The sequence below is a fragment of the Eptesicus fuscus genome, chromosome 1 (genome assembly GCF_027574615.1).
Source record: "Eptesicus fuscus isolate TK198812 chromosome 1, DD_ASM_mEF_20220401, whole genome shotgun sequence".
In the NCBI taxonomy this organism is placed as follows: Eukaryota; Metazoa; Chordata; class Mammalia; order Chiroptera; family Vespertilionidae; genus Eptesicus; species Eptesicus fuscus.
Window position 1 is genome coordinate 58265009 of NC_072473.1, and position 13640 is coordinate 58278648.

The 13640-nt window shown below is 43.8% G+C and overlaps 1 protein-coding gene across 1 annotated transcript in view; it reads left to right on the forward strand.

The window, feature by feature from the left end:
* Window positions 1-13640, forward strand: part of SYTL5 (synaptotagmin like 5) — a 314612-nt gene that overhangs the window by 140580 nt on the left and 160392 nt on the right. The window contains 2 exon segments of the mRNA XM_054719382.1: window positions 10058-10173; window positions 11085-11193. Coding sequence (XP_054575357.1) covers window positions 10058-10173; window positions 11085-11193 — 225 coding nt within the window.

The following is a 13640-nucleotide window of genomic DNA, read 5'->3' on the forward strand; positions in this document are numbered from 1 at the left end:
GACCAACTCTTGGCTCCTGACAATATTGTACATAAAAAACCCAAAAGATTCCATCAAAAAACTAATAGACTTAATAAATGAATTCGGCAATGTAGCGGGATACAAAATTAACGCCAAGAAATCTATGGCTTTTCTATACACCAATAATGAACTTACAGAAAGAGAGACTAAAAAAGCAATCCCATTTACCATCTCACCAAAAAATTTAAGATACCTAAGAATAAACTTAACTAAGGAGGTAAAAGACCTATACACAGAAAACTACAGGACACTGAAAAAAGAGATAGAGGAAGAGGTAAACACATGGAAGAACATACCATGTTCATGGATTGGTAGAATCAACATCATTAAAATGTCCTGTCCATACTACCCAAAGTAATCTACAGATTCAATGCACTCCCCATCAAAATACCAACAGCATATTTCACAGACCTAGAAAGAACTCTCCAAAAATTCATCTGGAATAAAAAAAGACCCCGAATAGCCACAGCAATCCTGAGAAAGAAGAATAAAGTAGGTGGGATCTCAATACCAGATTTCAAGCTGTATTACAAAGCCACTGTTCTCAAAACAGCCTCATACTGGCACAAGAATAGACATATTGATCAATGGAACAGAATAGAGAACCCCGATATCGACCCAAACCACTATGCTCAATTAATATTTGACAAAGGAGGCATGAACATACAATGGAGTCAAGACAGTCTCCTCAATAAATGGTGTTGGGAAAATTGGACAGATACATGCAAAAAAATGAAACTAGATCACCAACTTACACCATACACAAAAATAAACTCAAAATGGATACAGGACTTAAACATAAGACGGGAAACCATAAAAATACTAGAGGAATCCACAGGCAACAAAATCTCAGATATATGCCAAAAGAACTTCTTCACTGACACTGCCCCTAGGGCAATGGAAGCTAAAGAGAAAATTAACAAATGGGACTACATCAAAATAAAAAGCTTGTTTACAGCAAAAGAAACAATCAACAAAACAACAAGAAAGCCCACTGCATGGGAGAACATATTTGCAAATGCTATCACTGATAAAGGTTTAATCTCCAACATCTACAGGCAGCTTATGCAATTTAATAAAAGGAAGATAAATGATCCAATAAAAAAAATGGGCAACAGACCTAAACAGAATATTTTCAAAAGAAGACAGAAGGAAGGCCAAGAGACACATGAAAACATGCTCAAAGTCACTTATTATCTGAGAGATGCAAATCAAAACAACAATGAGGTACCATCTCACACCTGTCAGAATGGCTATTATCAACAAATCAACAAACAACAAGTGTTGGCGAGGATGCGGAGAAAAAGGAACCCTCGTGCACTGCTGGTGGGAATGCAGACTGGTGCAGCCACTGTGGAGAACAGTATGGAGTTTCCTCAAAAAACTGAAAATGGAACTCCCATTTGACCCAGTAATCCCACTCCTGGGAATATATCCGAAGAAACTAGAAACACCAATCAGAAAGGATATATGCACCACTATGTTCATAGCAGCACAATTTACAATAGCTAAGATTTGGAAACAGCCTAGGTGCCCATCAGCAGATGACTGGATCGGAAAACTGTGGTACATCTACACAATGGAATACTATGCTGCCATAAAAAAGAAGGAATTCTCATCATTTGCAGCAACCTGGATGGAAGTGGAGAACATTATGCTAAGTGAAATAAGCCAGTCAATGAAAGAAAAATACCACATGATCTCACTCATTTATGGATAATAAAGAACATTATAATGTGATGAACAAAAAGATAGATACAGAGACAGTAAAGCATCAAATAGACTTTCAAATTACAGGGGGAAAGTTAGGGAGAGGTGGAGGAGTTATGAAATCAAACGAAGGACTTGTATGCATGCATATAAGCATAAACAATGGACGCAAAACTCTGGGGGCTGAGGGCATGTATGGGTGTGGGGTGGGGGGGTAATGGTAAGATATGTACACATATAATACCTCAATAAAAAAAATTAAAATGCTTCTGCATAGCAAAAGAAATCATTAAGAAAAAAAAAAGGGAATCCACTGAATGGGATTACATATTTGGTAATGATACATCTGATAAGGGGTAAATATAAAAATATATAATGTACTCATACAAATCAACAAAAGGAAAACAAACAATCCAATTAAAAAATGGGCAGAAGACCTCAATAGAGGACATACAAATGGCCTAAGAGGACATACTAATGGCCAAGAGATATATGAAAAAATGCTCAGTCACTAATTCTCAGGAAATTCAAATTAAAACCTCAATGAAATATCACCTCACACCTGTCAGAATAGCTATCATCTAAACATCAACAAATAACAAGTGCTGGCAAGGTTGTGGAGAAAAGGAAACACTAGTTCACTGCCAGTTGGAATGCAGATTGTTGCAGCCACTATAGAAAACAGTATAGGGTTACCTCAAAAATTAAATATGAAAACTTCCTTTTAACTCGGGATCACACTTCTGGCAATATACCCTAAGAGCCCCCCCCCCAAAAAAAAAATAAGAAAGAATGTATGCACCCCTATGTTCATAGCAGCATTACTTACAATAGGTAAGATTTGGAAACAGTCCAAGTGCTCATCTGTAGATGAATGGATAACAAAAACTGAGGGATATTTGCACTATGGGATACTATGTACTGTAAAAAGAGGGATCTCTTATCCCTTGGGACAGCATGGATGGACCTGGAAAATATTATGTTAAGTAAAATAAACTAATCTGAGAAAGACAAATATCACATGATCTCACATATCTGTGCAATATAATGTACAAAATGAATTGACCAAAAAAATAGGACCCTAAGCAGGGAGGCATGGAACAAACAAACATACCTCATGTGGGGTTGGATGGATCAGAAGAGATAAACCAAAGAACTTATAAACTTACTAGAGGCCCAGCCCTCAAAATTGTGCACAGATAGGGTCCCTAGGCCTGGCCTGCAATCAGCGCCGATCTTCCCTGGCTGCTGGCAGCCAAACCCAACCCCTGCTGCCAACGCCATCTGTGTATGGGGCAAGCAGCGTTAGCCTGCTGCCACCCACCCCGGGTTCCCCATTCCCCATCAGGCGATAGGAGCCTGCTGGCCTGGGGGAGGGACTGAGAGGTTGGCCAGCATGCTTCAATAGGGTGATCGGGTCCTATGGGCTGGGGGCAGCTCCTGCATTAAGCGTCTGCCCCCTGGTGGTCAGTATGTGTCATAGCAACCGGTTGTTCCACTGTCTGGTCTATTTGCATATTATGCTTATAGATAGATAGATAGATAGATAGATAGATAGATAGATAGATAGATAGATAGATATAGGTATGCATAGTCCATGGACATGGGCAATAGGGTAATGAAGACCTGGAGGTTTGGGTAGGGGCTGGGAGGAGGAGGGTAAGGAGGGAAAGTAGGAGATATCTGTAATACTATCAACAATAAAATATATTTTAAAAATGAAAAAAACAAAAACAAATAAACAACAACAACAAAAAACATGTAGTTGAGTGAATCTGGTCCACAGGCTACAGTTTGCCGACCTCTGCCCTATTGCTTTTCTGAATTTTCTGTATTTATTTTCTCACAAACTGTGCAAGTCATTTCCTGAACTGAATATATACATATATATGTGTGTGTGTGTGTGTAATTCTGGCCCTAGCCGGTTTAGCTCAGTGGATAGAGCATCAGCCTGTGGACTGAAGGGTCCCAGGTTTGATTCCAATCAAGGGCACATACCTTGGTTGCAGTGTCCTCCTCAGCCCAGGCCCTGGTCAGGGCGGTTGCTAGAGGCAACCAATCAATGTGTTTCTCTCACATTGATATTTCTCTCTGTCTTTCCCTCTCTTTAAAAATCAATGGAAAAAATATCATCGGGTGAGGATTTAAATATATATATATATATAATTTCTATGTTTTATTAGTGTATTAATTTTCTATTGCCACCACTACAAACTAGCACATTTTAGCAGCTTAAAACAACAGAAATATATTATCTCACAATTCTATATTTCAGAAATCTGAGTTGGTTTGGTTTAATTCTCTACTCAAGGTTCACAAGACTGAAATCAGGATATGGGATGGCTAAACTCCTATCAGAAGGCTCTGGGTAAATTCCACTTTCAAGTTCATTGCAGTGAGCAAAATATGATTCTTTGTAGTTGTAGGAATGAGGCTCCTATTTTCTCGTTAGCTATTAGCTAAGAGCCATCCTTAGCTCCTAGAGGCCTCCTTCTGTGGTCCTTCATGTGGACCTCTATATCTCAGAGTCCTCTCAGCACATCAAATCTTGTTCATATTTGAAATCTCTCTTCTCAGCAACTGAATTCCTCTTCTTCCTGTTTTTAAAGGTTTAGTGATTACTTTGGCCCCATACAGATAATCTAGAACAATCTCCCTATTTTAGATTGAGCTGATTAGAAATTTTAATTCCATCAACAAAGTTTAATCATAGCAGTAGCTAGATTAGCATTTGGCTTAATAACTAGGGAATGGGAACCTTGAGGAGATAGTTTTAGAATCTAGAGTAGCACAATTATCACCTAGATTTTTAACATAATAATGATATTTAAGTCCATAGAGCACTTGAGATATATCCAAAAATAATTTAACCCATTCAAACATTTGGTGTTTCTAGATTAGATCTTCTTAGATTTGACATGTTTTATACGCATATTTTATACAGTTTTGGAGCTAATTCAAAAGTCCTTGCTTCTCATTAGGTGATCTAGCAACGTAGGAATAAATCTGAGATGTACATGCTATGGTCTTTCTTTTCAATGAATAATTTGCTCTGAGGATAGCATGTTTATTCTTTCCTCAGTAAAGGAATTGTTTATAACTTACATTTGTCTCCTGTGTTCAGAAATAGGATTTCAGGGTAAATGTTTTGGCAATAATTTGGCATATTTTTCTGGAGTGATTTTTATATTTAGGATGCAATTGTTGTTTTCTAAGTTCAATCAGTTACTGAATTACATGAGTATAATATTCTGGAGCTAGAAATCTCTATTTGACTCTCAGCTACTTTTCTTCAGCCACCATATTGGACTTATCACCAGTCTTGCTGATTCTCATCCTCAGTGACCCAAGTGTCTACATCTTTCTTTTCACCCCTTGCCCCTATGATACCCTGGCTTACATCTTCATAATTTTCTATGTCATCTATTGCAATAACATCCCAATTGACCTGTCTGCTTCTGGCTTTTCCCTTCTCCATATAATGTTCCAGAGATTATATGATCCAAACTAAACTTTAAAAAAACTGCCAGAGTTCCCCCAATGCCTCCAGAATGGCATTCTTACTCTAGCATAACATTCAAAGATTTCCATTATATGACTGAATCCTATCTTTCAACCTCATTTTCAATTATAATCTTCCATACAAGTGTTGGGACAGTGGTTATTGAATACTATTTTCCCAATGAAAGAGATGGGCCATGTTCTGGTAATAGGCCTGTGTTACTGGGTTAAAGAGTTTGTGTTACTATTACACATGGGGCTTAAAAGATGCCTTTGCTTATTCAAAGATCCTTATTTTTTATCTTCACAGAGATGTGATTGTAAAATTCAGGCAAGCCCTTTTACCACCTACATTTTAAATTTTTTCCTTTCCTCTCATTAGTCTTGCCATTGCCCTAGCATGGGTCTTGTCATATCTCTCCTGGACTCTTGCCATGGCCAATCTGTCTCTTTGTCCCATTCTCTCTTTACTCTAACCCCATCATCATATTATAGTAAGTTATCATTCTTAAACAGTTTTTTTTATTTATCTTTTTTTATTTCTTTATTGATTAAGGTGTCACATATTTGTCCTCATCCCCCCATTCCCATCCCACACCCCTCCCCACGGATGCCCCAAACCCTGTTGAACTTAACCATTGGTTAGGCTCATATGCATGCACACAAGTCCTTTGGTTGATCTCTCTCCCCTCCCCACACCCTCCCCTATCCTCCCTTTAGGCCCGATAGTCCAATCGATGCCTCCTTGTTTCTGGTTCTGTTCTTGTTCATCAGTCTATGTTGTTCATCATTTCCCCTAGATGAGCAAGATCATGTGTCACTAGAGATATACTTATAAGAACTGAATGTGAGACGAGTAATAATAGTTATGCTGACAGGCAAATGAAAAAGTCTGTAGTGAGTTTCTTTCTGGACCAACAGTTCTTTTGAGACCCAATATCAATGTCCACCAGTTCCTTATGTGTACATGTCGGCACTGACCCCTCAGCTCTGGATGGTTGACAAATGGTGGTAATGCAGGTTCGACTCCCTCTGGTTTGGTCTCGGCCGGACCCAGGGGCACGGTTTCACCTGGATTCAGGGGCATGTGGCCTCACCTGGACCCAGAGGGCGTGTGGCCTCACCTGGACCCAGGTGCGCGCGGCCTCACCCGGATCCAGGGGCACACGGCCTCACCCGGACCCGGGGGCGCGAGGCCTCACCTGGACCCAGGGGTGCGTGGCCTCTCCCAGACCCAGGGGCGCATGGCCTCACCCGGACACAGGACCCAGCCTCACCCGGATCCAGGGGCACATGGCCTCACCCAGACCCGGGATCCAGCTTCACCCGGACCCAGGGGTGCGTGGCCCCACCCGGACCAAGGGGCGCGTGGCCTCACCCGGACCCAGGGGCGCGTGGCCTCACCCGGACCCAGGGGCGCATGGCCTCTCCCAGACCCAGGGGCGTGAGGCCTCAACCGGACCCAGGACCCAGCCTCTCCCAGATCCAGGGGCACACGGCCTCACCTCGACCCGGGATACAGCTTCACCCGGACCCAGGGGCACATGGCCTCTCCCGGACCCAGGGGCGTGGCATCACCTGGACCCAGGGACGTGACCTCACCCGGGCCTGGGACCCAGCCTCACCCGGACCCAGGGGTGTGGCCTCACCCAGACCCGGGACCCAGCCTTACCCAGACCCAGGGGCGTGAGGCCTCACCTAGACCCAGGGGCGTGTGACCACACCCGAGCCCAGGGGTGCGCAGCCTCGCCCGGACCTGGGACCCAGCCTCTCCTGGACCCAGGGGCATATGGACTCACCCAGACCTGGGATCCAGCTTCACCAGGACCCAGGGGCTTGTGGCCTCTCCCGGACCCAGGGGCGCGTGGCCTCACCTGGACCCAGGGGCATGGGGCCTCACCCAGACCCAGGGTTGCGTGGCCTCTCCCAGACCCAGGGGTGCGTGGCCTCACCCGGACCCAGGTGTGACAGGCCTCATCCGGACCCAGGACCCAGCCTCTCCTGGATCCAGGGGCACACGGCCTCACCCGGACCCGGGATCCAGCTTCACCCGGACCCAGGGGCGCGTGGCCTCACCCAGGTCCAGGGGTGCACGGCCCCACCCGGACCCAGGATCCAGCCTCACCCAGACCCATGGGGGCGGCCCCACCCGGACCCGGGACCCAGCCTCACCCGGACCCAGGGTCGTGCGGCCTCACCCAGGTCCAGGGGCGCACGGCCTTGCCCAGACCGGGGACCCAGCCTCACCCTGACCCAGTTCCCAGCCTCACCCAGACCCAGGGGTGCACGGCCTCACCTGGACCTGGGACCCAGCAGGGTTTCGTCTTCTTGATCCCAATTCCTGTTGGTCAATTCCCTCTCAGCAATTCCTTCGGCCATTTTCTCAGAGCTCCAGGGTGGCTGCCACAGAACTCGTTGGGCGGTGGGCTCGGCGAAGCTCCGGTGTGCCCGGTGCACGGTGGCGGGCTGGTCCAGGGTCGCTGCGTCGGCCCTTGGGTCTGCAGCAGTGGCCGGTTGCCGAGCGTGTGCACCTGGCCGCTTTCCAGGCATTGAGATTCTTGAAGGACTCGGAGGTCAGCAAGCGCAGAGTCTCCTACCCCATGTCTCCCAGGGGCTCGTCTGTCCGTGCTCGGCAGCGAGTAGAGCCATCCCCTCAGCCGGAGACCGCCGGGGGAACTTCACCGAGCACGTTCCAGGCCGCCATTGTGTCTCCTGAGCCGTAGTTCTTAAAGTGTGGTCTTTGGGTCACCGGCATCAGCATCATCCCGCATACCCCTCTCTTTTATTCTAGTTGTAGAGCATCTGCTGAGCCAGCCCTCGGGTGGTTCTGGATGGTGTCTGCTCTGCTCTCCTGTCGCAGTCTCAAAATTGTTGTGGCAGGCAACAATCAGGCTTCCGCCCTATGCCTCCATCTTTGTCCTCCTTTGTGTAGTTAAGTCTTGATTGTTGTTGGTGTCACTGGGAGGAATTGTCCTCCAGGCCAATTGGCCATGAGGACCCTCTGTGTCTATAAAGGAAGAGTTGTTGTGCAGGAGACACGTTTATGGGCCGGGTCTTGGTGCAGCAAGGCTTTGGTGCTCACTGAGTCTTCCTCTTGAATGTGTCCCTTATGCGAGTGGTTGAAATCTGATGTCATCTCACACCGATCACTAGATGCCCTCGTTTCTGGTCTCCAATTGAGTGTAGGTCAGCTACTGCCTGAGGCCACTCAGCAGGAATTACAACAAAAACTGCAGTTTCCTCCTCCTGTCTGAGCGGCCCTGGAGCAGTCCGACTAAAACCGCAGTTCATCTGGTCAAGCTGCCACAGGGCAGGCCACCCACATGCAAAAGCCGCTGCTTGGAGCCCAGGTGGGCCTGAAAAACGTGTGGGGAGGGTCTGCAAGACTTGCGGGGCAGGTCCCAGGGCGGGGCAGGTCCCAGGGTGGGGCAGGGTCTCAGGGCGCCACCAGGCCATAGTGTGGCAAACCGCAATGGCTGCAAGTCTGCTTTTTCTGCTTTCCACGTTTCTAAGCCCCCTCGTTCCGCACTCCAGTGCAGCAAACACTGATTGCTGGGCGCACCTCCGCAAGGAAGTTACTCCCACTCTCCGACACGAAGGCCGAGAGTCCAGCCTCTCCCCACAGGCGTCTGCGTCTCCCGCGAGTCCCCAGAAGCTGGATTTCAGGGTGATGGGGAGCTAATCTCCCCTAGGGTTGGAAAAAAAGCTGCACGACCCTTCCCCTGCCACCAGCCAGACCCACGCGCCTCCGCACCTTATCCCTTCCGAGTTCGCTCTTTCCTCTTCCCTCTTAGCTGTAAATCCACCATTCAGCCAGCTCTCCTGTGGTTCTGGGTGGCAGATGCTCTGTCCTCCAGTTGTATTTTTGAAATTGCTGTGCGCGGCGCAGTTCATTTGTTTAACTTTGCTGCCTTCTTGGTTCTCCTCTGTCAAAATGGCTAAAGGACTTGAATGTAAGATGGGAAATCCTAAAAATCCTCCAAGTCGGTGTCGGCGGCCACCGGGGCCCCGAGGATCTCACTGGGCAGCTTGGCCAGGTCGGTGACGCGGATGGGCCCATCCTTCAGAAAGATGGTCTCTTCCTTCACTGAGAGCCACTGCGCTGAGTCCGCGGCCGCCCACGAGCTCATGGCCCTGGCTGAGGTGCTGACTGAGAGGAGCAGCCGCCCGGCCTGGGGAGACGCGAGCAGGAGTCTCCAAGCTCACCAGTCCATCTTTTAGTTGTATTTCCCAAACTGCCATGCGCGAGCAGGAGTCTCCAAGCTCACCAGTCCATCTTTTAGTTGTATTTCCCAAACTGCCATGCGAGGCAACAGATCAGCCGTTCAACTCTGCCGCCATCTTGGCTCAAGCTCCATTCTTAAACAGTTTTATCATGGCCCCTTTTTAATTCAAAATCTTCATGTGTCCCCCACTGTTTCCACTGAAAATTGTTTACCTACTTATTCAGTGGTTAAGAATTTTAACCCTAAGCCAGACTGTTTGGGATGGGATCCTAACTCTCCTACTTACCAGCTATGTGATGTGGGACATGTCATTTTATTGTTCTGTATTAGTTTCCTAATCTATAAAATGGGTATAATAATGTTTATATAGAGTTGTTATGTGGATAAAAATATATTAAGTATGAAAAGCAATCACCCAGTACCTGGTACATAGTATATATTCAACTAATACTGGCCACAATAACCACCATAGAATACTGCAGAGATTGATATGAACTCTATAAATAACTGCCTATTTTTTATTTAATTCAGGGTTTTTGAGAGATATATATTTAGCTAAATAACTGAATTTCAATGTTCCTCCTTTTTGCCCTGTGCAGGCAGCTTAGGATTGTAACTGGTGAATGGTTTTTTGAAGAAAAGGCAAAACGTTTCAAGCAAGTCAATGTTCTAAGCACTGATGTTGTCCGACAGTCCATCTTAAGAAGAAATCCAGGTAATTAAAGCAATTATTTGGTTTCAAAATTGTTTTAATCTTCATTTTGGCAGGCTAAGTAACTTCCCTCTATTATATAGCAAATGACCACAGTTGAATTTCTGAATCCCTCAGGTCATTTTAAAACATGAAATCTAAATTTGCAATTTATACAAGGGAAAAGGAAATCAGTAGAAAAAATACACAGTGATTTTCTATATATCTGATACACAGATTCTTAAAGGAGGTATTTATCTTCATCATAGATAGTTTTGTAACTAAATTAACTTACAATATTTTACTAAATATTAAAGGAAGTAACACAAAACACATGAATTAAATAATTCACATTGTCACATTGTGAAAGCAATCCTTGACTTTTCAACAAAATGTTTTCCAGATTTCTTTTATATGTTACTGTTTATAATCCAGTGGTTCTCAACCAAAGCGTAATATTGTGCATTGTGCCCCCTCCCCCAATTGAGGGGAGCATTTAGAAATGCAAGGGTGGGGTTTAATGGAATTTAGCAGTCAGGTGTCAGAGATGTTCCATAGTCTGAAAGGCACAGGGCAGTTTCACTCAATGAAGAATTATACTGTCACCAAATGTGAATAAAACAGCCCACCCTGAGAATGCTATTCTGTGCATTTAGACTATAATTTAATTGTTAAATACTGGATAAAACTTGTGTTTAGGAGTATATTCCTTATGTGTGGTATAGTAAAGGTATCTTCTGGCCTGTTCCTAGAAGATACTGGTGACTAATGCCTTTGTTTTGAAGTCTGGCAGGAAGGGTTGGAAAGATCATTGACAATTATTAAAGACTTCTTTGCCTTGTGCTAATAATATAGGAAAGTGAATGAAGAATAGAAAATTGTTCTCATCTCTAGCCATTTTGTATGTAAATTTATCTTCTGATTATTTTAATGAGGAGCTAAGGAAATACAAAGCCAAGAGAAAAACCACCAGAATGCAGAAAAGTCAAATACTTCACCTTCTCCTGGGCAGAAGGCCAGCCATGATGAGTCCAAGAGAAAGGGGTAAGACAGCCTTTCCACAGGAATTTTTTACCTTTATTCCAGACACCTCTGAAATAAAGACTCCTCAGTATTTGAAGTCTGGTGTCACTTCAGTAACCCAGAGAAGTTCAGAGACTCAACCAAGGTTACATTCTCCTAAGGAAATGCAGTTTTAATTACTTTTAGTCTTCGATGAATACAAGTCCCCTCTGATCTGAACATCTAAGAGTTTTTCTTGCATTTGACATATCCAGACATGTACCAAGTGGTTCCCATGTCTTCTAGGTACATTTCAAGTTCTTGGCCAGTCCTGCATATAAAGAGGTGATGACTGACTTCGTTGTAGAATGTCAACACGCCTCCCCCCATCCTGAGTGCTGATATGTGAAATATCCAAATCAAATACTTATTAATTGGACAGAAAATATTATATCCCCTGTTTAAAATACAGGCTTCTTTAAGGAGAAAAATCACATTTGGCTACTACAGTAACAATTCACAAAGTAAATATATGTGTCAGGTACTGAGAATAGGAATAGGAGACACATCAGGAAATAAGATTCATGGAGGCCCTGGAAAATTGGGGACAAGAGAGTTCCACCAAGGGAGAAAAGTGGCATATAAAATGATGGTTATAAGGACCAAAAGTCAAACTGCTGTTTCACAGCATTTTTCAGTTTTCCTTTCTCAGGCAGCTGTTGATTAGTTTTGTGGCTGAGGTAGTGTGAGTTCTAATATGCACCAAATCACTTTGTGGTACTTTCCAGGTAGCATTGCATCATTTTCTCAGCAGAAATCAATGTGAGAAACTGCCAGTGTTTGAGACTTTTTCTGGCTCTACAGAAAGTTGTCTTTTTTTTATTTTTTAGAATTTTGAACTGCAAGTAGGAATGAAACCTAAATGTCCTCTAACTAAAACACTTATGACTAACCGTGTCTTCATTAATTAGTAAAGATGAATGGAAAAGATAGCCTAGAGTGACTATACATCCCATGTATTGATTCTTCCTATCATGTTGCATTTGTCACTCCTCATGACTCCTACAATGCCTTGTGCCTGTGCATCATTCCTTACATTGCGTTCTGACACAGACACTGACTCCCCCCCCCACAAACACACACACAAACTTAATTGTAAGCTCCCTTGGTACTGGACCTGTTTTTTGTGTGTGTTTTTTGTTTTGTGTTTTTATTTGGTTTGGTTTTTTTTTTTGGTGTGTGTGTGTGTGTGTGTGTGTGTGTGTGTGTGTGTGTGTTTGTGCTACAGCATGGTCCCTGGCTTGTCAAAAACAATCAATGACTTGATTGAATAAGTAACTCAGAACTCACAGGTGCTTGCTTCTAGGAGCTGTAGTTTGCAGACCCCAGTTTAAGCATCACTGAATAGGTTTACAGCAAAGTGCTGAGCTTGGAGCTTGGAGCTTGGAGAAAATAAGTAACTGTCCAGCACAAGGAATTATATACACTTGGAATTGTTTTTAAAAATAGTCATAGCACTGGATTGAGCCTCACTGGAACTCAGAATTGTGATCTGATGGTCCTCATTCTTCAAGGAATATAAACACTTAGATGGGGAGAATAGGTACATACCTGAAATTTTAATAGGTATAGAAATTTAGGAAACTATAAGATGATAATATGAGCTGCCTGAAAGCCTTTCTAAAACAAGGCAAGGTATTAACTACAAGAAATGTCACAAGGCAGTAAATGTTAAATAAGTGGCATAGGTAATCATTGTCAGGAGGACACAGGGGCCATCAGGAAAGACATCAAATTGTAAGTGGGACTTGATGAGGACTTTGAAAGATAGTTGGGGTCCAAGATAGCAAAATGGGGGAGAGTGATTAAGGTAGAGGAGTCACCTTAAGTAGAAGGTCAGAGGTGAGGACATGTGCAAGGTGGGTCTCAGAGCAGGATAGGTTAAGATTATATAAAGTGCTATTCTCAACAAAAAAAAAATGTAATTTTCTAGTTAGATTGAAGCTTTTGACAAGACAGTCTTCTGGTGTTTTTGAAACAGAGATAACTTGGCAGACTCCATCAATATTGTCCTAATACCTTTGGATACATTTCCCCCTTAGAAAACTATAGAATGTTGAGTAAATGAACTGGTCTCTCCCAGAGCCATCACAAAAATAATATAACTTTTTTATTAAAGCACATTTGAAAACCCTATGTTTGGGGCATTCGGTAGCTTGGATCATGACTTGAATCTTAGTTTCTAAAAGCTATTTTTGCTCAAGTCTAAATAATTTAGTGAAATGCAATCAGATCTCATCCTATATCAGACACTTAATTGTTCATACTTTATTACCACAGGGAGAAATGTTATAGAAGATATAAAGATAGTTCCAACCACATGGATTTAGTCACTCTACAGAAATTGGTTGGGTTCTAGTATTTGCCAGGCATCACTTTATGCTCAGGGGACTTGGCAGAAAGTAAGAAGTTCAAAGTAAGAAGGCTGT